Below are 22,948 nucleotides of genomic sequence, written 5' to 3'. Positions count from 1 at the left end.
GCAGCGTATAGTGATGACATCTGCAGAATATGCGGTGATGGCATATGTAGAACATATGGTGATGGTGTATATCTCATATCTGGCGCATCGGTTGCTCCATACCAAGGCGCACAGCTATCTGGGTCAACATCAATCGCCATCAATATTTTCGAATTTGTTCTCTCTATCTCACGCAGTATTTGAATCTGCTTGTCCTCATCAGTCGTAGATAAAGCATGACGAGCGTCCAACACAAGATCCGATATAGAATTAGTCTACATAATAAAAATAAAATTAATAATATACTATAAAATATAAAATAAAAATATAACACAAACAACATAAACTATTTTTCAATCTTAATTATTAGAAGTAAAGACATTGATATAAAATATAATTTTCATGGTCTTACCAAAAGATGTACCGCAGAACTCTCATCCTCATATCCTGAAACTACATACCGACGTTGTCCAATGACTCATACTGTAATGCTAAAAAATCAAGCCATGTAGTCCTCGGTATATGGACGGTCTCTCAAAATGGGATCACCATGAACAATGTGATCTCGACGTGCATCCCAAAATCGATGTACTCTGTATATCTGATATGCCAGTCAATACAAGCTCTCCCTCGTCGATCAATACGATGAAGTCTCTGGCTGGTATCAAACTGCTCTGAGATGTTCTGAATCTGACCAAATTATCGCAAGATACGATTGGGAAGATGCCACTCTACAACATCAAAATAAATAAGTGACACCTTAGCAGTCCATATGTCATGTCCAACTGTACACATCTGCGGCAATATAATCAATATCTCATGTATATATGGCTCCTACAAAAATTGACAGAGTTAAAATAAAAAAAATTAGTAAGCTAAAATTTTAATAGATTATGAATACTGTAAAATGATATTTGTAAATAAATAAACTTTATCTATCTATGTATATCAACTAATGTATCCAACTGACACTTATAAACCAGTGCCACTCTCGTCGATACATGATGAACGTTGAATGCAATATTCTATCTGCTTGACAGTCTACTCATGTTAAATAAATTTTTTCAGATTTAAAACGGTACTAAATTTCAAGTAAACGAAGCAATATTTTTATACCTATATCCCAATGGTCCGTTTAGTTTGAATGAAATATCAGGGTCATACTGCTCTGGTGGCACCTCGAGCAACTGTCACCGTAATGGACTAATAATCGGCATCCTCTCCCATGTCCAAATCTACAAATTTCAAAAAAATTATACCTGATATATCAAATCAGAACTACAATATTAAATTTTTAAAAATATAAATTTTTAATTCACATATCTGTAGTAATACAAGATAACTACCAATCTCGCTCTGATCAGCATAAGAATCCCGGCACATAGCCCTATACAGGCAAGCTAGTACTGCACTGCCCCAATTGAGCCTACGAACGAACTCTAAATCCTCCAATAATGACAAAAATATTAACTGCATCTTGTTCGATGAAGTATCAGATAATAGAACACCACCTAACAACTACAGCACCTGACTCCTGACATACTGCTGCACCATCTCCTCTGGTGCATCATCGTCAATATGAAAATATTGATAACGATCATCCAAACACTCTATCTTGAGTCGTGAATGATCGAAAAACTGGACGTCGGGCTTAAACCCTAGTAATCGTAAGCATAAAACCTACCACTCCAGAATGGTAAGCTTGGGATCAACTCCGGTAACTGGATCGTCATCAACCGGCAGTCCAGTAAGAATGCTGACATCTTATAACGTGATGGTCGCCTCACCGAATGAAAGATAAAATGTGTGTCTCTGGACGCCATCTCTCAGCAAGGCAGTAATAAGACCAACGTCCATCTGTATGTGATCAATCCAATACACTCCATATAATCCAAGATATCGCAAATAATCCACTACTCCAAGTGGGATATGCTCTGTCCTTCAGAAGTCAACATCGGATCATCGTAGTCTAAGGTGTCTGGGCTCCTGCAATAAGATATAATAATTAGATGATGTATATGATTTTAAAAAAATATTAATAGTAAGAGTAGGATTGGAATACTTACGCCGTCATCTAAAATAGTCTATGATCGATGATGCTCCTGCAATATAAGAATACTTGTGTCTCGAGGGTCTGGATACCGTGGATCGTAAGCCATAGCACACTAATGAATCTAAAATAATGATATTATCCCAAGTGTATTAGAGCATGAAAAATATGATAGCCATGCATTTTATGAGAAATATATTTTAAATATAATATTATCATATAATACAATTTAAACACACAATACAGTTCATCTTCGGAAAGAAAACAATATTGAAAATACAATCCCACATAAATACATAAAACAACATTCCACATAAATACATAAAATAATATTGAAAATACATCTTCGGAGTCTTTAATTTCTTCCACTGTTTGAAGTTGAAGTGTGTTGAAGTATCCTAAGACAGCGACGACGATCATGACCCTGTTCCTTATAAATGCCACAGTGATTCTTACTTCTTGTTTGCCTATTATCCATTTCATTTCGCAGTCTTGTTGACTTTGATCTGTCTTTTTGCTTGGGTCTCAAACGATGATGATCAGGAATACATTTGAATATACGTGTATGTATCCAATAATCTTCATGTGGTAATAGATTAAACTCGCCACTCTAAGCATTTATATATGCTGTAATTGTATATGCATCATCCATAAATCCACTAAAATATACAGCATTTCTTGGCACACAGCTAAAACGTGTGAATATGGATATTTGTACATGCTCCATTTTCCACAAGAATATTTTTTTTTCATTAAAATAATATTATAAAATTTTTTTCCACCTCGTAACCCTGCGCTTGCTCTCCTCGTAAGCACTTCATATATCCCTCTTTGAAGGTTGAATGCTGTTACTTGGTGCTGGTTAACTTTAACTTGATCTTTAGCAATCTTAATTGCAACACGAGAAGTAAAAAGATTATTTAAATTATCCTGTACATATCTCAAGGCTTGGGCATGCCTCGTATTAAAGTATTTCACAAGATAGTAAAATATCATTTGAACACAAGCTGTAATTGGTACATTTCTAGTTTTTCGTAAAATACTATTAAAAATCTCCGATAAATTTGTAGTTAAGACACTATAGCGCAGGCCGTCATCATGTGTCAACGTCCACTTCTTCTTTTCTAACTCAGACAACCAGCTCCGAGCATCTTCATTCACTGTTCTGATCCTATCCATGATAAAGTTGAACTTGCGAGCTTGATGAGTGCTTCCTGCTTGTCATACTGCTCTTTTTAGCTGTATATTTTTAAAATGAGTATTGAAATTACTACAGATATGTTTTAAGCAGTATCGATGCTAGGCACGTGACGGACTCCATCCAATAGACTCATCTGCGATGGCATTTAATATATCTGGATGCCTGTCAGAAATTAAGCATATTCTATTTTTATTTTAACGATATGTGTTCTGAGTTGGAAAAGAAATCAACTCCAACTTGCAGTCGTCTTCTCATCCACAATTGCATATGCTAATGAAAATATTCCATTCTCTGCATCATTTCTTGTTGCAATTAACATCTTACCTTTACACTTTCCATACAAGTGCGTGCCATCAATGCTGATTATAGGACGGCAGTGCCTAAAATTCTGGATGGATGGTTTGAAAGCCCAGAAAATATAATTTAAAACTTGGACATTGGAATTCGCAGTTTGAAAAAAAATTTCATGAAATAACTGTACCGGGATCTGCATGTTGAAGTACGCCATATAATAGGATAATTTAGCATAAGATGGCTCCCATTCTCCATAAATATCAACCAATGCTTTCTGCTTTTCACACTATACTTTTCTGTATGACACTGTATATTGAAATTGATCATTAACGGTTGCCACAATAGCTTCAACTCTAACATTGGGATCTTTCTCAATAATATGTCGGATTAGTGTGCCAATCATCCTTCCATTGACATATTTGTGGTCTCGACTCAACCCCATAAACAAACAAGTGTAAAGATCCTCATATCTTATGGTTTGAAAATATCCATATTTTTTCAATAATGCAGCACAAAGCCTCCATTTACAATTTTGAATATTATCTGATGATGCGCATCGTACGGATCACAACTTTGAATGCTACTGAATTACATTGTATGTTTGATGCTTCATAATATGATAAAGATCAACAGTTCTCCTTACATAATTTTTACTCTCAAATATTAGACCTTTAGAAAATTCAGTCATCGAGGAGTCCCAAAATTGATAATCAGAGTTCAATCTTCGACCAGTACTAATACAACCACCATTATCTAAATTTATATCGTTAAAAAATTATGGAGGTTCGTGCAAACGAGGTTGAGGTTCTCCCACCATTATCTTCGACCCATTTTTTTTCTTTTTTTGAGATATTTTTTTAAAAAATTAATTTGAAATGGAGATATTAATTTGAAATGATGATTTTTATTTAAATCAAAATCAAAATTTTTATTTTTTTATAAATTTAAAATTATAATTTTTATTTTTTTCTATTTTTTTTTGTAAGTGAATAATTAAAGTCGCCGTTTGAAATGGCGTTTTTGAAAATGCCGTTGCAAACGGTGTTTTCAAAAATACTATTTGAAATGGTATTTTCAAAAACGTCATTTCAAATGACGATTTTAATTTTTTTTTTTGATCGTCCACGTGGAGCAGAGAGGATGGTGACGTAGACACTATAAATATCATTTCAAATGATGTTTTATAAATTTATATTATTTTTATAAATAAATTAAAAAATATATTATTTTGATAAATATATTTTTTTTTAAATTACTTAAGTAATGAAATGATATCGGTCTCCGTGTTCGGCGGTTGTTTTGACCATGATTTCCCTCCCGCTCGCGTTGTGCGCCGACGCCCTCGCAGCCCCGAAGGAATGGGCCTTGGTCAGACACTCTGGACCTGCTCGGCTCGACGAAGCAAGAAGGGCATGGTACCACCAACGTCGATACACGGAAGATAGGAGGTGATGCTGGTAGGCGAGTTTGGTCGAAGAAGCTGTGGTTTTGGGTGCTCGCCACCAAATCTGGTTCCCATCGCCGGCGCCTTTCCGTGTCGACGTTCTCCGCGACTTCGATGGTGGCGGGGATATCAAACATTGTTGTTTTCGGTGTTCTTAGGCCTGGATTTTGGGCTACTAGTCAAGGAAGTGTGGGATTTGGGCCAGGCCTGTACCGGCTACACAGACCATTGAGATCGTCAAGCTGGCCCATGCTTTATACTAATAAATAGATATTTGAGCCATTTTATTGATCTGAAAAAGAAAAGCCTGCACACATGCCGGTTTTCCTTTAAACAATATGAAATAAAATTGTATCATTGGAAAAATTGGAGGCTAGATTTTTGATTTTTTAACCGCGTTTCTGTGGAACAAAACACTTTGAAGAAATTTTGTTAAGAAATCAAAATCCACGACCATTTGGACCGGCAGAGCTGAGGGGAATATATGCAATACATGGAGAGTCGCGTTTTTCTATTTGTAAGTAGCGGCAGCGTTTTTCTTTGAACCCTTCCTGAGCCCTAGCGGACGCCCACCTCCTCGCCGCTACCTCCCGCCGGTCTCCGCCATCGCCTTCCTCCCCATTATCATCGGCGTCGGCCTTCTCCTTCTAATTTCTGTCAGGTGCTTTCCTTCCCGCATATATCCGAAAAAAAGAGAGACGCCGACCTCCTCACTGCTCTCCTCGCCACCACCTCCCACCGGTCTCCGCTGTCGCCTTCCTCCCCATCGTCGTCGGCGTCGGTCTTGTTGTCCGATCTCCTTCAGGTGCTTTGCTTCACATAGATCTCCGAAAAAGAGAAAAAAATGAAAAGAAAAAGAAGGGAAAAGGAAAAAAATTGATCAATGGAAAAGGTCTTGCCTTTTAATTTTTCCAGGAGTTTAGATCCGTTCTCCCAAGTCTCAATCGGGTGGGAGGCTTGGAGGGGCCGAATAGGGAGGTTTAGACGATGGCTGGGGACTTTTTTGAGCTGAATCCAGAAAATGGGATTGTTTACTTTCTAAGAATTTATCCAATTACAAGGGTAGGAGTGTTACAGTGTCTTCATGTACTAAGCATTTGTGAGCACACATCTTATGATTCTTTAAGTAAATAAGTCAATTTATTTTTCTGGAAAAACAAAAACTATGAATTCAAGAACAAAGATACATGGTGATGAGATATTGGAGAAAATAAAAAAAATTAATATGTAAGAATTTATACTTTAAATTACCAAATGTTTTGTTAGTTATCTGTTTGTTTGCTATATAATTATTATAATTTTATTTATTAGGACAGCATCGTTAAGTTAATTTTAGTTTAGATGATTAAAACATATTTTTGATAAAAATTTTTAGGTATTTAGTCGAAATCTCCATATTCAGTTTCTCGCCGCCTTAATGCTGGAGCGTGTAACCTGCGCTGTCCTTCTCAAACTGGAATTCTAGCTCAAAAAGCCTTAGCATTTCTTCCGCAAATGAGCGCAGGTAGGTCTTTCTATCTTTGTTTTCCCTTATGAAACAGTTATTAGTATTCTTTCAACATTTATTCGAATGCCTTTTCTTTTCTTGTTTGTCCTTATGTAGTAAACAATTTAATTTTCAGAAGAAAGGGGGAGGAAGAAGAAAATCAAGAAAATTTTACAATTTTGTGATTGTTAGAGCATGAGATTGAAGTTCTTATGCTGTAAATTATGTTACATTAAATGTTTGTATCTCAGCAGTGTGAAGGAAATTTCATTTTTAAATGTTTTTTTTAGTGTTGCTTTGCGCTCTCTTATAATACTCAGGTGATATAATTTGGTCTTATATTTGAGAAGTTTGATATAATTTGTTCTATGCCCTTAGCATTGGATTATTGGACTGGAGTTTCAGATGCCCTTTATTTCTAAATTGTTTTGATCAGTTATTTAGGTAGTGAACTTGATGAGCACCGTATTAATAGATATACGAAAAAAATGACACCAGGGAAATAAGTTTATCACAGGTTACCGAGTCACTGTTTTCTGAACCATGCCTTGTAGTAGTGTTGTCTAGATATGGTGATACACCATATGCGGCCATTAACTTAATTATTCTATATGAAAATCTCTCATATTCCTTGATCTTTTGCTTCCTCCGAGTTGAGGTTGGTACACCAGTATTGCTTAAAGAGTTTGTGAGATCAAGATTACTTGACTAATGGGTGCTTTGTATGGACCTAGATACAATTATTTACATGAGTATGAGTTTGAATAGCCTGTATGTTATCATTGGTCCATTAGTTGGATTATTGGACTTTATGATTTAACAACGCTTTATGTCCACAATATTAGTAGGAGTCGTGAACCAATCACAATTGATCTTCGTAATTTAAATTTTGAATTGTTTTGTATTGAACATGTAATGGATTATAGATTCTACATAAGTATAATGCAGGATGAATGTGCTTCATTTATTTCTTTTAAATATTTGAAATAATTTTGACAGGTGGGGCATTTGGTGGAAATAGAGGAGTAAAACCTGTACCCCCAGAAAAAGGTGTATTTCCTTTAGATCACTTGCATGAGTGTGACCTGGTACTACAACTGTATTCTTTCTTTCTTTTAAAAAAAAATAATTTAATGCCTGAGTTTTTTTTATAGTGATAATGTTCTCATCTTTCTTGTTAGTAAATTGTAGATCTGGTACTACAATTGTATTCTTTCTTTCTTTCTTTAAAAAAAAAATAATTTAATGCCTTGGTTTTTTTTATAGTGATAATGTTCTCATCTTTCTTGTTAGTAAATTGTAGATTGAATTTTACTCATCTACATGAGAACTAAATTTGAACTTTCACATGGTTGCATAGGAGAAGAAAGAATACATTGCCTGCCTCAAATCATCAGGGCACAAGTCAGAAAAATGTAGACACTTCTCAAAGAAGTACTTGGAATGCCGTATGGAAAGGTGCTTGCTGACCCTTAATTTATTCTTCTCTCAATCCTTTAAAAAAAAAGAAGAAGAAGAAGAAGAAGAAGAAGAAAGCAGCAGCAATGCTGGATATAAACTTGTTCTAAATATACTAATGCTTTATCGTCAAATCTAAGCTTCTTAAGAATAAATTCAAATCAGCACTGATCCCATTGTTAGCGTTGTGGAGAAGAAGCAATATGAGCTAGAGCATCAGCATCATTGCTAGCTTATCTTCTAAAGTAGTTTGATATTAGTCTTGGCATTCTACTAACCAAGAATTTGATTTCCAGTACAAGTAATTGTTCCAGCACTCGACTGGTGCAGACATTGTGAGTGTCGGCATGGTACTCTAGTGAGGTACCTGGTGTTGATTTAGGGGCTGTATTGAGTGGTGCTTCCCTACTGGCTCGCTCTAGTGACTGGTAGTTTGGTACTTAAATCATGCTACTGAAGTTGTTGGGTCAAAGCTCCTCCCTGGGCTATCAATCAAATTCATGCAGTCAATCTCATAGAAATTAGAATGCAGCATTTTGTATGATGATGGTTTTACCATATTAGAAAACCAAATCGAAATTTCCTTTGTGGAATTACCGTACTCATCCCCTACTTCTCATAAAGCTGGAAGCAATTAACCATGTTAATGCACATAAACACAATGTCTGACTTTTGTTTTACCTATATTTTTTTTTTCAGTTTTGATGTGATTCATTTCCTAGGTTAAACAACAAAATCAGAAGGGTTGAAATGTTTGTTACATTGCTTGGCTCAAACTATCTCCAATCTCATTTAATGCCTCTAATAATCAGATGCCCTTCTCTGATATGAAGGGTACTTTTACGTTGCTGCATACTATGGTTTCTGTATCTGTTTGGAGCTTCTAATGTTGCAAGGATTGATGCACATTTATTTATTTTACATATGCATTTGAATTCCGGAGAAGTTTTGAACCCTCGACTCATTGCTGCTCATAGGAAAATTGGCGGTTATAGAAACTTTTTTTCTGTTCATTATACCTCTATAATCAGTATAATGTTAATATAGTTGTCTATTTATTTATTTATTTATTTTTTTAGAAACTTGATGGCAAAACAAGAAATGTCTGAGCTTGGATTTGGCAAGGAATGTGAACCAGATTCTTCTGAGGAGAGGGATGTAAAAGTTGACAATCAACCCAGCTCCTTGTCTAGGGAAAAGACAACAATTGCTTAAAGTTGCATCCTGATTGATTCTTTGCATCAAAGGTTGTACGGCTGAGAAATGTTCAAAAATGATAACAGTGATTATTGCCAAGATTCTACTACTTGTGCTGGATCTCAGAAGGTTATTATGCCTGATTATATCTCACATTTTTGAATTTATGCTTTCAAACTATATTTGTGGTGTGGTTTCATGAGCAAAATATATGCAATGAATTACAAAAGGGCATCCAAGTGCAAGAAAGTTTGAAACAGGATGTGTAAATGGGCAGAGCAGAATGTTTGGTGATCTTATCAAATCCTCTATTCTGCATTAGCCTTCAGTGATTTCTAACATGATGTCTAAATCGCAAACTTCATGTAACATGAAAAATTATTATTGTTGATGAAAGTAGATTCTTATTTTTTCTTTACTGCTATCTCAAGCTCAGTTGTACCCTCTCTTTCAAACAAGAGAAATCTCAGCAAAATTCCAAGTTCATTTTGCTAATTTCAATAGGGATGTTGCTCAAGTAATGATGTTTTCACTGGACAAGACTAAGCTGTTGGATCTGTATGTTATCATCCTCATACTGCCCTCGGTTCACCATCATATGATCTCCACCCTTAAAACTCTTGATGCAGACAATGTTGCACGCGGTTATCCTACATTAACTCATTCTCCAAGAACTTAAGAGTTTGCAAGTAATTTGCATCTTTATTTCCTTAATATTATTCTACAGAGTTGATTAATCTAAAAATAATTTAAACAAAGTGGACGGACTAATAAAGTATTTCAAATTATTTTATCTTAGATTGTGCGTGGCCCTGTATGTGCAATATAATGAAATTATCTAAAGTCAGCAGAGGATTTAGTAGTAATTTTATCCTACAATCCTTTTAGATATCAATAAAAAATAAAAATGATTTAAAAATAATTTATCTTTTTGTATGTTCAAATTTAAATCTTGAATCTTCATAGTAAACTTTTAAAAAAGATTGCCAACCATCTAAAATTGACCGCTGCCGGTAAATAGGGAGCATAGGCTAGCTGTGTATTTATATATAAAAACTACAATTTTATATACAATAAATGATATAAAATTTAAAAAATTTAATTATATAATTTAATTTTTAAAATAAATTATAATTTTTTTTAAAATTTATATCCATTATACTTGCATTCAATAATTTATAAAATTTATATTTATATCCAATTAACTTTAAAGATCTCATATAACAAGTCAAAATTGTTCTTAAAAAGGGAGAAGGATATACATATTTTTTTTTATATTCTTGAATGGCTATTATGATAATTAAAATTATGTTGGTTTTTTTTTAATATGATATGTGAGCTATAGTTTGATTAATATTTTATTAAATTATGCATTCAAATATTAAATAAAAATAAATTTTAAAAATTATTTAAAAAATTTGATAAAATTGAATTTGATTTTCTATAGAAATTGAATCTATTGACTTGCCAGCTCTCTCTCCCTCTCTCTCTCTCTCTCCCTCTCTCTCCAGAGGCCATCCTAGTCTTGGTCTAATTTGTACTTTGGACTGCAGGATTGTAAAAAAATTATAAAAATCTTATTTTTTATTCCACTAGGCTGGAGGGGCACTGGATTGTTTTTACGCAGACGGCAGACTATTGACAGCAGCGTTAGGGACTCTTCAATAATCTTACCTTTCTAATTTCTATGTAGCCATGAAGTACTCTCCCCGTGGTTGGATATTACGATATCGCGCTGCGCGCTTCTTAGCCTCAGCGGAAAAAGGGCAACGGATCACTCGTCCATTCTTCTCCCCACACCGCAACCCACCCGGCCCCCACCTCCCCCCACCCACCCAGCCTCCCAACACCAAACCCCCGCCATCCTCCGTCCCCGCCGGAATTTCCAATGGCACTCAAGTTCACCGTCCCCCTCCCCCTCTTCCCGCCAAATTCGGCGGCCCCTTCTCGCCGCCCCGGCCCCTCCACCGAGGTCCGCTTCTCCCGCTGGAACAACGCCAACGCCGAGCCCTTCCTCCGCCGCCGCCGCGCCCAGCAGGAGATCGAGGACGACCTCCGCCGCCTCCGTCGCTACCGCTCCGCCCTCAAGATCGCCGAGGATGCGGCCACCACCGACGCCTCCTCCTCCTCCACCGCCGACCCACCCCCTTCCCCCGCCGGTTTCCGGTCCCACGGTACCCCCTCCTCCCCCTCCTCCCCGTCCATCCCGGGCAAAGCCTCCAAGTACTCCAAGCCCCCCCTAAACCCTATAAGCCCTAGCTCTCCCTCTTCCCACCCCGCCTTCCGCCGGATCTCTAGGGTTTCCCGGCCGGCTCCGGTTCCGCCGGACGGGGAGACTGGGATTTCGGTCGGGGAGAAGGGAATTACGTATAAGATCGAGGGGGCGCCCTTTGAGTTCCAGTATAGTTACACGGAGACGCCAAAGGTGAAACCTTTGGCACTAAGGGAGCCTCCATTTCTGCCATTTGGACCGAGCACGATGCCCAGGCCATGGACGGGGCGGGCGCCGCTCCCGCCTAGCAAGAAGAAGCTGCCGGAGTTCGATTCGTTCAAGCTCCCGCCGCCAGAGAAGAAGGGGGTTAAGCCAGTGCAGTCGCCAGGGCCTTTCCTGACCGGGTCGGGGCCCAATTATGATGCGGCGTCGAGGGAGGAGATTTTGGGAGAGCCGCTGGCTGAGGAGGAGATCAAGGAGTTGGTCAAGAGTTGCATGAAGACCAGGAGACAATTGAACATCGGTTCGTTTTGGTGCTTTTTTTTTCTTTCCTGAAAGTTTTTCGGTTAAACGATTTCCTGAAAACTTTCTGGTTTTTATGGGATTTTTTTTTTTTTTTTTTGCTGCCGCAAATGAAGTATTCACTGTAGCAACAAACTTTTTGTTCACTTATACGAGTCCACCACTATGGTTAATTTAGTGGAATTTGATGGCTTTTGAGTGGTAGGTGTCATATGTGGAAGGCAGTTACAATTTATGATCAATTTTTTCTCTATGGTTCAATATACTGGTCTTTTGGTTTTCTTCAATCTTGAACTTGGTAGATATCATGGTTGAAATCAAGGTAGCACGTATCAGATGAGGTTCACAATGGAGAATAAGCAAGGTGTATTTATTTTCTCAAAAAAAAGAAAGCTGTATTTATATGTCTAATCATGAACTTCACCGTTAATAGTTGAGGCATAGCTCATTTACTGGTAGTTTGCTATATGATCCCAGTGTTTCAAAGAATCAATCCCAGACTAATAGTAAGCCATTTAGGCCTGTTTGAGATTGCTGTTGGCAGGAGAGCTTTTGAAAGTAGAACTTTTGAGAAGTAGAATTTTTAGAAATAGAGTTTTTACAAAAAGTTATTTGCTGTTTGTTAATCATATTGATAAAATATTTTAAAACTTTAACGTATATTTGGTAACTAAAATAAAAAAAATATTTTTGATACGATAAAATGATAATAAAAGATATTGCATAGTATTATATAGCAGAGAATAATATAACATAATTTAATATATTAAAATATTATTATACTATATAATATTATTATCATATAATATAACATAATATTATAATATAATATATTATTATTATAATTATAATATAATTTATAATGTAATATAATATATTAGTTATAATCTAATATAATAGTAGATTATAATATAATATAATATATTATTATAATATATTATATTATATTATTATTAAAATATTATTATGTTATATTGTATTATTATAATATAATAATATTATAATAGATTATATTATATGTCTATAAAATAAATATTATTATATTTTAAAATTTTATTTTATTGTATAATATTATTATCATATAATGTAATATAATATAATATATACTATAATATACTATTGTTATAATCATGATGTAATATATAATATAATATAATATAATATAATGGATTATAATCTAATCTAATAATAAATTATAATATAACAGATCATGTTGTATTATTATAATATAATAATATTGTATTATTAATAAATATTGTTATATAAAATTATATTTTAATAATATAATAATATTATAATAAATTATATTATATATTTATAATATATCATAATATCAATTTATTATTATATTATATTTATAGTAAATAATATAATATTATATATTTATGAGATTTGTTAGTGGATATTTTTGTCATTAAAAAAATTTCATTTAAATCAAAATAGTTTTCTGACATTAGCCAGACAGCACTTTTGGGGAAAGCTTCAAAATACAGCTTTCTCCAAGTAAATCTTTCAGCTTTCTGGCAAAGCCAAAATAACTTTTCGATTTTTTATCAAACATCACTGTATCACCCCACTGTGCTTTCTGGCACTCTAAAAACTTTGGGGCCTTAGTCCAAGCAGAAGGCACCTTTGTTTTAGATGAGTACTAAGCCCTAGGCCTTTAGGTAGCATAGAGCCTTTAGAGGCTTCTTTGGCTGATATTGGAAACCACATTACTATGTCCTAATATCAATGTTTACTTGATTTTTTGTTGATTGGTTTTCATGCTTGAAGCATCCAAGATAGTCGATCATTTTGCTAGTGTGGTTATTGAACTACATAGATAACTGTTATATCTACAGATCCACTAAGAATTGGAACTTTTATCGTAGGTCCTTTTCTGATAAAGGACATCCTTTTTGGTATGATGTGGTTGCTGGATTGGATTATCAAGTATTTTCTTTTAGAGACTATTTGGTTTTTCAATTTGAAGCATTAATAAAATCACCATGACATTGATTGTGGGTTCACCATGACTTGATTATGGTGATGTTTTATGTGAACTGCATTTTGATGTTATTTGCATGGAGAATTAGTAATTGTTTTCATTGTTTGGCTGCCTTGTAGAAGTTTGGTGTTTATTTAAGTTCAGTTTCTAGGGTTCTGTCCTATCATGAGTAGTCCCCAATGCCATCAATTTGCTATTTGGGCATTAGAACCATGATAGTAGTGACATTTAATGGGTGTTAAATTTATTTTTTCATGTGGAACACATTTTAAAGTAGTATAGGGAACTGGAGTGGGAGAATTGGTCAGAACATATTGAGGGGAAGGGTTTAACTGACAGAGATTTGTGCGTTCAAGTTCTAAAAATCTAATGTAACTAGAGTCTTATACCTAGGGTCCTGTATCTGCTGCAGAATCTTTTTAGAATTGTGAACCCACTCCAGCTTACCAAGTGCTTCCATATGAGAAGTGCTTTTAAAGTTCTACTTTCCTGCCTGCATTCTGGATCTGCTTCTCCACCGGCACCAGCACCTGCTCCTGAGTTTGGCAACTAAAGTATTATCATGCACTTTTGATTGATTATTTCTCCTTTTTCTGATAAAATCTAAAGTAAGATGCAAGAAACATCATTTATATCATTTAGTGCCTTAAGTATCTGAATGAAGACTTATGGGGTGAGAAATAAATTATGCAGTAAAGGATGAGCCTGAGTAAGAGTGTTCATTTAAGCAATATTCTATAGCATTTATGATACAATACCAAAATAAACCATTCTAATACTTGGACAAAATTCAAAAAGATTTTTTTTTTTAATCTTCATATATCAATATACTAAAGCCTTGACCAAGACAAAGTGTAATGAAATTACACTTCTACAAATTCATACTAAAGCCTTGACTGAGTCAACATGCAGTATGAATTATCCTCATTTGCAGCGATATTATAAAATCATTGAAACTTAGGGATGAAAGTGGATCGGATAATATCTGTTCAGATTTGTTTTTGTATCCAAATTTATCCAGATATGGATAGAAATTTAAGCATCCAACTAATATCTGTATCTGTATCCATATCCATTAAAGAATAATAATATGGGTATGGATAGACAACTATCCGATCCGTATATAAATATCCAATGTTCAAATTCTATTTAATTTTATATTAGCACTAATGAATTTTTTTAAAAAATAAATGGCCATATTAACATACCATTAATTTGATTTATCATCCACTTAGAAATATCTTTGGTTCTATGGTCATAAAGTTTAATCATTTAACGTATATTCGCATATGTATCCATATTTTCAGTATCTGATTTGTATTTATACCATTTAAAATAAATATGGATGTGAATTTTTGCATCCAATTAATATCCATATCCGTATCTATATTCATTAAATAACATAAATATGGATATGGATATACTAGTATTTGATCCGTATCCGATCCATTTTCGGCCCTATCGAAACTTTATATTGGTCACTTGAGGGAAGTCATAGTAGGTAGCGGTTGATATAGATTTGTCCTAGGGCCTTGATCCATTTAGATATTCTATTAATTATCACATACTTCAACATGTTGTGCATGTATCTTTAAATAGTTTGCCCATGACATATTTACAAGCTGCTCACTTAGCCTGTACACTATGTACTATTAATAATCATTTTTCAAGATTGTCCTTCTCACATGATTAGCTGTTAATTTGTTATGCGGTGATTTACATTTCTTATGTTATACTCATTTTAATGACTTGTAACATCTTGTATTTTTTCACCATGATTTCTATCATCAAATTTTTGCAGGTAGAGATGGTCTAACACATAATATGTTAGAAAACATTCATGCTCATTGGAAAAGGCGGAGGGTATGCAAGATAAAATGTAAAGGAGTGTGCACAGTTGATATGGATAATGTCCGTCAGCACTTAGAGGTCAGTAAATTAAAAACTTCTATTTCAGGAAACAAATCTTTTTTCCCTATAGTCAGGCATCTTCAATTTGCATGCGATTGCCGTTTTCCTTAAAATTATTTGTGCTTCTTCCATGCTTCAAGATGATCTCTTGTGAAGAGGTTAATTTTCAAAGTACTTTCATGCATTGTCTTGTCAATGTGGTTGCCAATTAAATTTTTTTCTTCAAGTGTTTAATCTTTTCTTATGGTGCTTTAGAGTTTAAATTCTAATATTTTCATCTAGATGGTTGATTGAGTATGAGGGCTAGAAGGTGATTACTTCTTTTTGGTTGGTTGAGAAACTCTACCTTGCATTTTTACTGATAGCTGGTCATGCTCTATCTTGGATTTTATATTGGAGTTATTGAGCAATAGTCCCATAGTAGATAGGTTGGGACTCTAGCTGGTGTTATATACTCATAGGCCATCCACTTAGTAGCTTAATGTTTTGAGTAGCAAAGTCATCTTCCCTTCTTGCCTGTTGATATCTCCATGCTTCCACTTACCAATCCATGTGTAGCCCCTTTTAGGGTTCCTTCCCTTGGGCTATACGAGTGAGAGGAGGTGTTAAGGGATGGTCCCACATTGGATTATGGACTCTAATTGGTGTTACATACCCGTGGGCGATCCACCTATAGCTTGCCATCTCAAACTTGAAGGCTTGGAGTGTCAATAAGGTTCCACCCCATCTATCGAGTTGGGATGTTTTGAAGGGGGGAAGATAAGTCTACTAATAAAGTTTCCTTAGCTTGATGACATTTGGAAGCCAATAATTATTTACATCAGTTTGTGGTGTTTCGGAAGATCTTCTTATGTTTGACGAGTGAGAGATTTTTTTGCCATCCTGGAGATTCATCCTCTTTTTCTTTTTTTTTCTTTTTTTTTTTTCTTTTTTGCACTCTCTTGTTTCATCTTTCTTCATCTTCTTGATGTATGTTTTTTTCTTTGTACCTTGTTTCTTATGCTAGCAAAACTTTTGATCTGCTCAAGGACAACGTTTACTTATGATGTGTTTTATTTAACTTCTCTTTGAACTGTTCTGTTTCATGGCCTCTGTTGGTGGTCCTGAGTAGATCTGAAACCCTGAAAAGAAACCTGTGGAGTGGTGGCTGAGAAAAGATGAGGAAATGCATCTGAATTCTGGGGATTTCGTACTTTGCAGAGCGGTGGATTGGTCTTGATATGTTTTAGGAATTGAAGTGGTTTTGGAAATTAATAGATGACTATGATGATGTGTAAATTGATTATCTAAACAAAGTACTGTCAACAGGGTGGAGGGGGAGATGACCTTTCATTTAAGAATGTTTTATGCTCTTTTTTCTTTCTGGATATGACTGCTGAAATATGTGGCACATTTTTTAATTTGGTGTTTAAGGCTGGGAACGGTACACCGAAATTTTGGTTAGATTTGATACTCCGAGGTTTGCCTCATGAAGCATCTCACAATCCTCCTAAAAGCGAATAGGAAAGAGGCATTGCCAACTTATTGTGGATTACATAGAGACTTGGAGTAGTGTCTATATTCGAGAGGAAGCTGAAAGGATGTGGAGAAAAGAGATGTAATAAAGTTTTCAACCTTTTAGTTGACTAGGAGCCTTACCATTGTGAAAATGAGAGCAAACAAATATGTAATCAATTGGTTTGGTTTGGTGTTATTTCTTCATTTGTCTTTTGGTTTTGTGGGTGATCAGTAGTGCTAATTAGAGAACATCTGAAAGATGTGTTGTCTGAAAGTGGAATTCCTCAATGTGGACTTTGTGCCTTATATAGTCTCTTATTCATGATGACATGGTAAATTCAGTATGGCAGCCTGCGAGAAAATGCTGTTGAAGTTAGTGGAGATCTCCAATCCTTTTGTTCATAAATGCCAGCAAGTTACTCTGAGTTAAACAATCTCATGGGAACAGAAGAAGGCATAGAAATATCCTTTGTGATGTTAAGATCAACCACAGAATATGTTGGATAATGTGTGGTGAGCATGCCATAGAAGGGATTGAAAAGGCTCTGACAAGCATATTTGCTTTTTTTGCTAGAAATTGGCTGTTTCATTGGAAGACAGAGGACCCTGCTTTACAATAATGAGATTTCATCACCTTCTGTTGTTTTTCTTTCACTTATTTTTTCCTATGAGCTCATCACGTCATTGTATCCTCAATTGACATTCTGACCATAGCGTTACTTTTTTAAAATCAGATAAGGTTTTACAGTTCCCTTTAAGTATTCTGTAAGAATTTAACTATCAATAGTTTCCCGTAAAAAGATGGTCTTTGTGAAGCCAAGCATATGAAGTTGTTTTTCGGAAAAGATTGAAAGTCAGTCTATTCAAGTAATCATGTTGCAGTACGAAGCATGAAAATTCGATATGTAGCTCATTGTCATGAGAATGCCCTGAGGCACCTGAACAACTCCATGTGGCTTGTGACCTACATGTTTTATAATTCTCATTGACTGCACGACATCACATATAGAAGGTCATCTTTTGTTTTGATAGGAGAAAACTGGGGGGAAGATTATATACAGCAAGGGAGGAGTGATCTTCCTGTTTCGTGGTCGAAACTACAACTGGAGGACCCGCCCTAGATTTCCTCTTATGCTGTGGAAGCCTGTAACACCAGTGTATCCACGATTGATTAAGCGGGTACCAGAGGGACTAACTTTGGAAGAAGCAACTGAAATGCGTAAAAGAGGGCGCAAACTACCGCCGATACGCAGACTTGGTAACAATTTCTCTCACTTTTTCTGTTTCTGTTTGTTTATATTTGCATCATCTCATGAACAGCATGATGAAGTGTATGTTGTGATAACTATTTCTCATATGTGGTCTGGATGATACCTCTAGTTTCTCATAGAATGTGGATTTGATCTGTATTTTAAACCAAATCCATAATTTATTTGTTAAAATTCTTGCTGAAGTGGAGCTAAAGTTTTCTTCCGTATGTGCATGAAACAGCAAAAAATGGTATGTATTGTAACCTTGTTATAGAAGTCAGAGAAGCATTTGAGGCTTGTGAGTTGGTCCGAGTAAACTGCACGGGTCTGAACAAAAGTGATTGCAGGAAAATAGGTGCCAAGCTCAAGGTTGGTATTTTTTTTATTGCATGACAATATCCTTTATGGTGTCATTTTTTGTAAGTTTGTTGAAATTGGCCTTGCAGGATCTAGTTCCATGCATCCTGCTTTCATTTGAGGATGAGCATATACTTATGTGGAGAGGGAAAGATTGGAAATCATCTCTTCCACAAGTAGAAGACAGTCATACTGAAGCGGAAGAAGTGATTGCCAGTGATCCAACAAACACTTCATCCAGCATCAGTGATACATTATTGAATGACCAGAACATCCTCGGTTCAGGTGCTGAAAAGAGCTTAAATGAGGAACTCAGTGTTGAAGTGCCTACTGAATCGGCTCTAGATGACAACGTGGATATAAACCAAACTGAGGATCTTTTGAATTTAAAAATTTTACGTGTACCAGTGCCAGTTCATGTAGATCCAACCAAGAAGACTGGTGAGACACTTGATTTCTCAACTGAGACTCGCCAGGAATCTTCAATTATAAGTGACCAAGGAGCACCTGCTGCAGACGCTGGAAATGGCTCAGTGGACTCATGTCTTGAAGTACCTTGCAGAAGCATTTCTCTAGACACAAGTTTGAACACAATAGAAAAAGGTACAGACCTTTATCTTCCAGGAAGAGAAGCTCAGCCATTGGCAGCTTCGTACCAAGGTTGCAACAGGCATGACAACATTGCTGCAGCCACCAGACTAGATGATGGAATGCTAGACAGCGATATGTTGGAAATGAGAGAAGCAGATAGTCCGATATGCCGAGATCATACGAGTTCTAGTAGGGCATGTTTGGAAGGAGTTATGCTACTTCTGAGGCAGGCTGTTGAGAATGGCAGGGCAATCATCTTGGATGAACATTCTTTGGATGCTAACATAGTTTTTGAGAGGTCCGTTGCTCTTGCCAAGACTGCCCAGCCTGGACCAGTCTTCCAGCATAGAGTCAGGAAATCTGCTGTTCAGAGGACTCAGAAAGACAAGGGTGACAAGATCAAGGAGCAAGATACAGAAGTTGAAGCTGTGCCAGTGTCAGAAAAGAGATGTAATGAGAGAAACAATTCTCGGAGTCGGAGAAGGGATGATTTCCCAGAGGTTTTGTCAGATGTGGTCCCACGTGGAAGCTTGAGAGTAGATGAACTTGCAAAGTTGCTGGCTTAGGTATGAAGTAAAAAAATTGTTGAATGAATTTAAGTGTTTCATTCATCTTTCTGTCTGGTTATTAACTTCAGGAGTAGGCTTCATACTGGTTGCACAACAAAGTTACAGAAGATCTGTTGAGGACTATTTTCATGAGCCCATTATCTGCAGCTAGTAATGAGATGGCACTAGAAACATGTTTTTAAAGGTCAAAGGGCTGTGAAGTTATTATCGTGAAGGGCAGAACAGAAATTCAGATGGCATGATATAATACATCAGAACAATTAAGATTTAAGACTTTTATGGCGTTGGCTTCTAATGAGCTTTCAGTGAACAAAATACATCAGCTACACTTCGCAGAGAGAACAATGCAATAATAGCAGTATTTCTCTTCTTCATTGTTACTATCCCTCTTTGCAAGGAGACCTTCCATTCAAGTGTTCCTATGGAAGACTATCCTAGGCCTAATTAACTAAATATTAAAAAAAAGACTTTGTTTAACATTTATTGGTGATGCAACCTGCACAGACTACAGAACATGGTTGAGGAAGAGAGAATAGAGTTCCTTATTATGGATATTGATGTTGTATAACAACTTCCCTGTCTATATCAGGTCTGTCTGCAATCTTCTTCCAGCACCAGTGCTACTCCCACAGTTGAGACATCTCAGTTGGCGCTTGCTTTGTCTCTGGCAGAATGAAGATGATAAAAAAGGTCATAACGATGATGGCCAGGCAAAAGGGATGAAGACTGCATACCTGAGGTGGCATGATGGAACAAGAAAACATTGTGCTACTGCAGCGGTGAAGAGGAGGTTGACACAAACTTTCAGGCTTTGTCTTGCTGATCTCATCTCAAGCAGGAGGATCTCACTCAGAACTAACCAGGAAAGAGGCCCCCATAACCAGCTGTATACCGCTAAGTGCACATATTGCAATTGCTAAAGGACAGCTACATTTCTGGGAAGCACCGCCCATGAACAAATTTCAGTGCAAGAGTTAACGACAATGACCTGTGGACATAATGATATAATTGGCATAAATAAAACAGGTAATTTCAACTTATCATTAATCCATTTCTACATGGTTTTTTTTCTTGATCCAGCCAAATTGAAATTGACCTTGGTATTAATTAATTAATTAATTTATTGTTTTCCCTTTTTTGATATCTGATGGATAACACAAATTTTCTTTCTTTTTGGTGGAAAACTCGTTATAAGAAATAGGAAGTGAGATACATGCATATCAGTTAACCATCCTCTTGGTAGAAATTTCAGTAGTAGATCTATGAATCAAATGCATATGAATTTCCATGTGAAGGTGAACTAATTTCAAGATCAACTGACATTTCTATTTTTTCATTGTCTTCTAGTTTAGAAAAACAATTTTGTAGAACTGGCAAGCAAAATGAATCATAACATGCTACATGGCACTTACTACAGAAATAACGCATTCGAAATTGATTTTGGTCTTCAACTTTTTGCGAACTTGAGTTTAGAAAAGCAATTTTCTAGAATTGTGATGCAGAATAGATTTAATGCTAATCATGCTACATAAGAATGCTTTCCATAGAAATAATCATCTGAATGCCACCTTCAATGAAGGGCAACGTCCTCCCAACCTCACCAACCACTGCCATCAAGACGGGTGCACCAACCAGTAACATTGAGCTAGTTATAATAGATGAGTATAAAGAAGCCACAGAACCGAAACATTAACTCTGGAAGATTACAGGTGCATAGAACAGTATGCAATATATACCAGTGAGTTGCTGGATTGGGGGGATCCCAAGTGCTCCGGTCACAAGCTGTGGACGGTTCCTTGGTTTCACTTGCCTCCAGTAGGTCCTCAAATTCTACCTCCACCTTCTTGGTACCCCTTGCTCTCTTAGATATTCCTTCTGGAGCTTCTCTGTAAAGTAGTTGATAATGTCAGCGAATCAAATCCCCAAGCAGGTTCTTAGTTGAAAAATTTGGTTGACCGTCCCTCAGATTTTATGGGGTGCTATCTCACAGAGATAGTGGGGAACTGCCTGTTAGCAAAATGGAACTTAGGGAGTGATTAATAAACTATGCATTGCTTGCATGTGTACGTGTATACATGTACGTATATGTATGTCTGCCTGTCTGAAACAGAATTTGGCATTGTGTGTGTGTGTCTGCATGTATGCATATGTTTGTTTTGTTTGGATGGAATGTGGGGGAGCTGAGCTTTGGTCTTGGTTTCGTGGGACTGTGATTTCATAGAAACAAAAATAAATGCTATCCTCCCATCATTTTAAATATGATCTCCAGCTGCTTATGAATTTGGCACACATGCTCGTAGAAACCTGAATGTTAAGCATCTCTGTTTGAGTACTTAAAGTTTAGCATGACTTGATGTCGCTGGGAATTCTTCAAGGCGCTGCCATTCTGATTGTCTTTAGTGCTATTGTTTGTACATTGAATTCTTCAAGGTGATGACTGTTATCTTTAGGAAAATCGAGTCTGATGATACTAAATCAGGTTTCTATGGTGAAGGACTAGGATTAGCTGGCTTACAGAAGTCTTCTCAGAGAACTATTGATAATGATTCAGTTCATTTATCTTGGCAGTTGATAGCTCACATCCCCTTCAACACATAATGTCGCTAAAAAAGATAGACATAGTAGAAATACCAAATCGGCGGTAAAAAAGTTGGGAATTGTATACGGCAAACTGAGGAAGAAAAGGAAAACATTTAAAAGCTAACGCACGGAACAAAATAATTTCCTAACAGATTAGGGTTGCCGGTCCTCAGGCAAAACATATGTATTATTTATCTCTGGAACCTCTTGATTTAACTAATTCTGTAGGAAAAGGCCTTTTTGTCTCAAATACCCATCAAAAGAAATTCTTTTGAAGACGGCGACATGCTGTGGAAATTCATTTGAAAGGCAGGAACATGCTGTTTAGCACATGTAACGAAGATTTAAGGATTGTTATCA

At 36.1% G+C, this 22,948-nt stretch overlaps 2 protein-coding genes across 2 annotated transcripts; both read left to right on the top strand.

Moving 5' to 3' along the window:
• The first annotated feature begins 5,554 nt into the window (after positions 1-5,554).
• LOC105042315 (uncharacterized) lies at positions 5,555-9,326 on the top strand. Its single transcript, XM_010919471.4, has 5 exons — positions 5,555-5,773; positions 6,344-6,472; positions 7,454-7,542; positions 7,815-7,912; positions 8,992-9,326. The coding sequence occupies exons 2-5, from the start codon at positions 6,463-6,465 to the stop codon at positions 9,125-9,127; spliced, it is 333 nt and encodes a 110-aa protein (XP_010917773.1). The 5' UTR covers positions 5,555-5,773; positions 6,344-6,462; the 3' UTR covers positions 9,128-9,326.
• A 1,560-nt stretch (positions 9,327-10,886) lies between these two features.
• LOC105042307 (CRS2-associated factor 1, chloroplastic) lies at positions 10,887-20,558 on the top strand. Its single transcript, XM_010919461.4, has 5 exons — positions 10,887-11,844; positions 15,635-15,762; positions 18,274-18,499; positions 18,733-18,860; positions 18,938-20,558. The coding sequence occupies exons 1-5, from the start codon at positions 10,998-11,000 to the stop codon at positions 20,003-20,005; spliced, it is 2,397 nt and encodes a 798-aa protein (XP_010917763.1). The 5' UTR covers positions 10,887-10,997; the 3' UTR covers positions 20,006-20,558.
• The last annotated feature ends 2,390 nt before the right edge of the window (positions 20,559-22,948 follow it).

The sequence above is a fragment of the Elaeis guineensis genome, chromosome 2, assembly GCF_000442705.2.
Source record: "Elaeis guineensis isolate ETL-2024a chromosome 2, EG11, whole genome shotgun sequence".
NCBI lineage: Eukaryota > Viridiplantae > Streptophyta > Magnoliopsida > Arecales > Arecaceae > Elaeis > Elaeis guineensis.
Note: the sequence above shows the minus strand (reverse complement) of the source record. Positions and strands in the feature narration are given on the sequence as shown.

Excerpts from the sequence above, each read along its gene's own strand:
- LOC105042307 (XM_010919461.4), top strand. The coding sequence starts at position 10,998 with ATGGCACTCAAGTTCACCGTCCCCCTCCCCCTCTTCCCGCCAAATTCG. Across the intron at positions 11,845-15,634 it reads CAGGAGACAATTGAACATCG|GTAGAGATGGTCTAACACAT; the intron begins GTTCGTTTTGGT and ends AAATTTTTGCAG. Across the intron at positions 18,861-18,937 it reads AAATAGGTGCCAAGCTCAAG|GATCTAGTTCCATGCATCCT; the intron begins GTTGGTATTTTT and ends TTGGCCTTGCAG.
- LOC105042315 (XM_010919471.4), top strand. Across the intron at positions 7,543-7,814 it reads ACTTGCATGAGTGTGACCTG|GAGAAGAAAGAATACATTGC; the intron begins GTACTACAACTG and ends ATGGTTGCATAG. Across the intron at positions 7,913-8,991 it reads TTGGAATGCCGTATGGAAAG|AAACTTGATGGCAAAACAAG; the intron begins GTGCTTGCTGAC and ends TTATTTTTTTAG.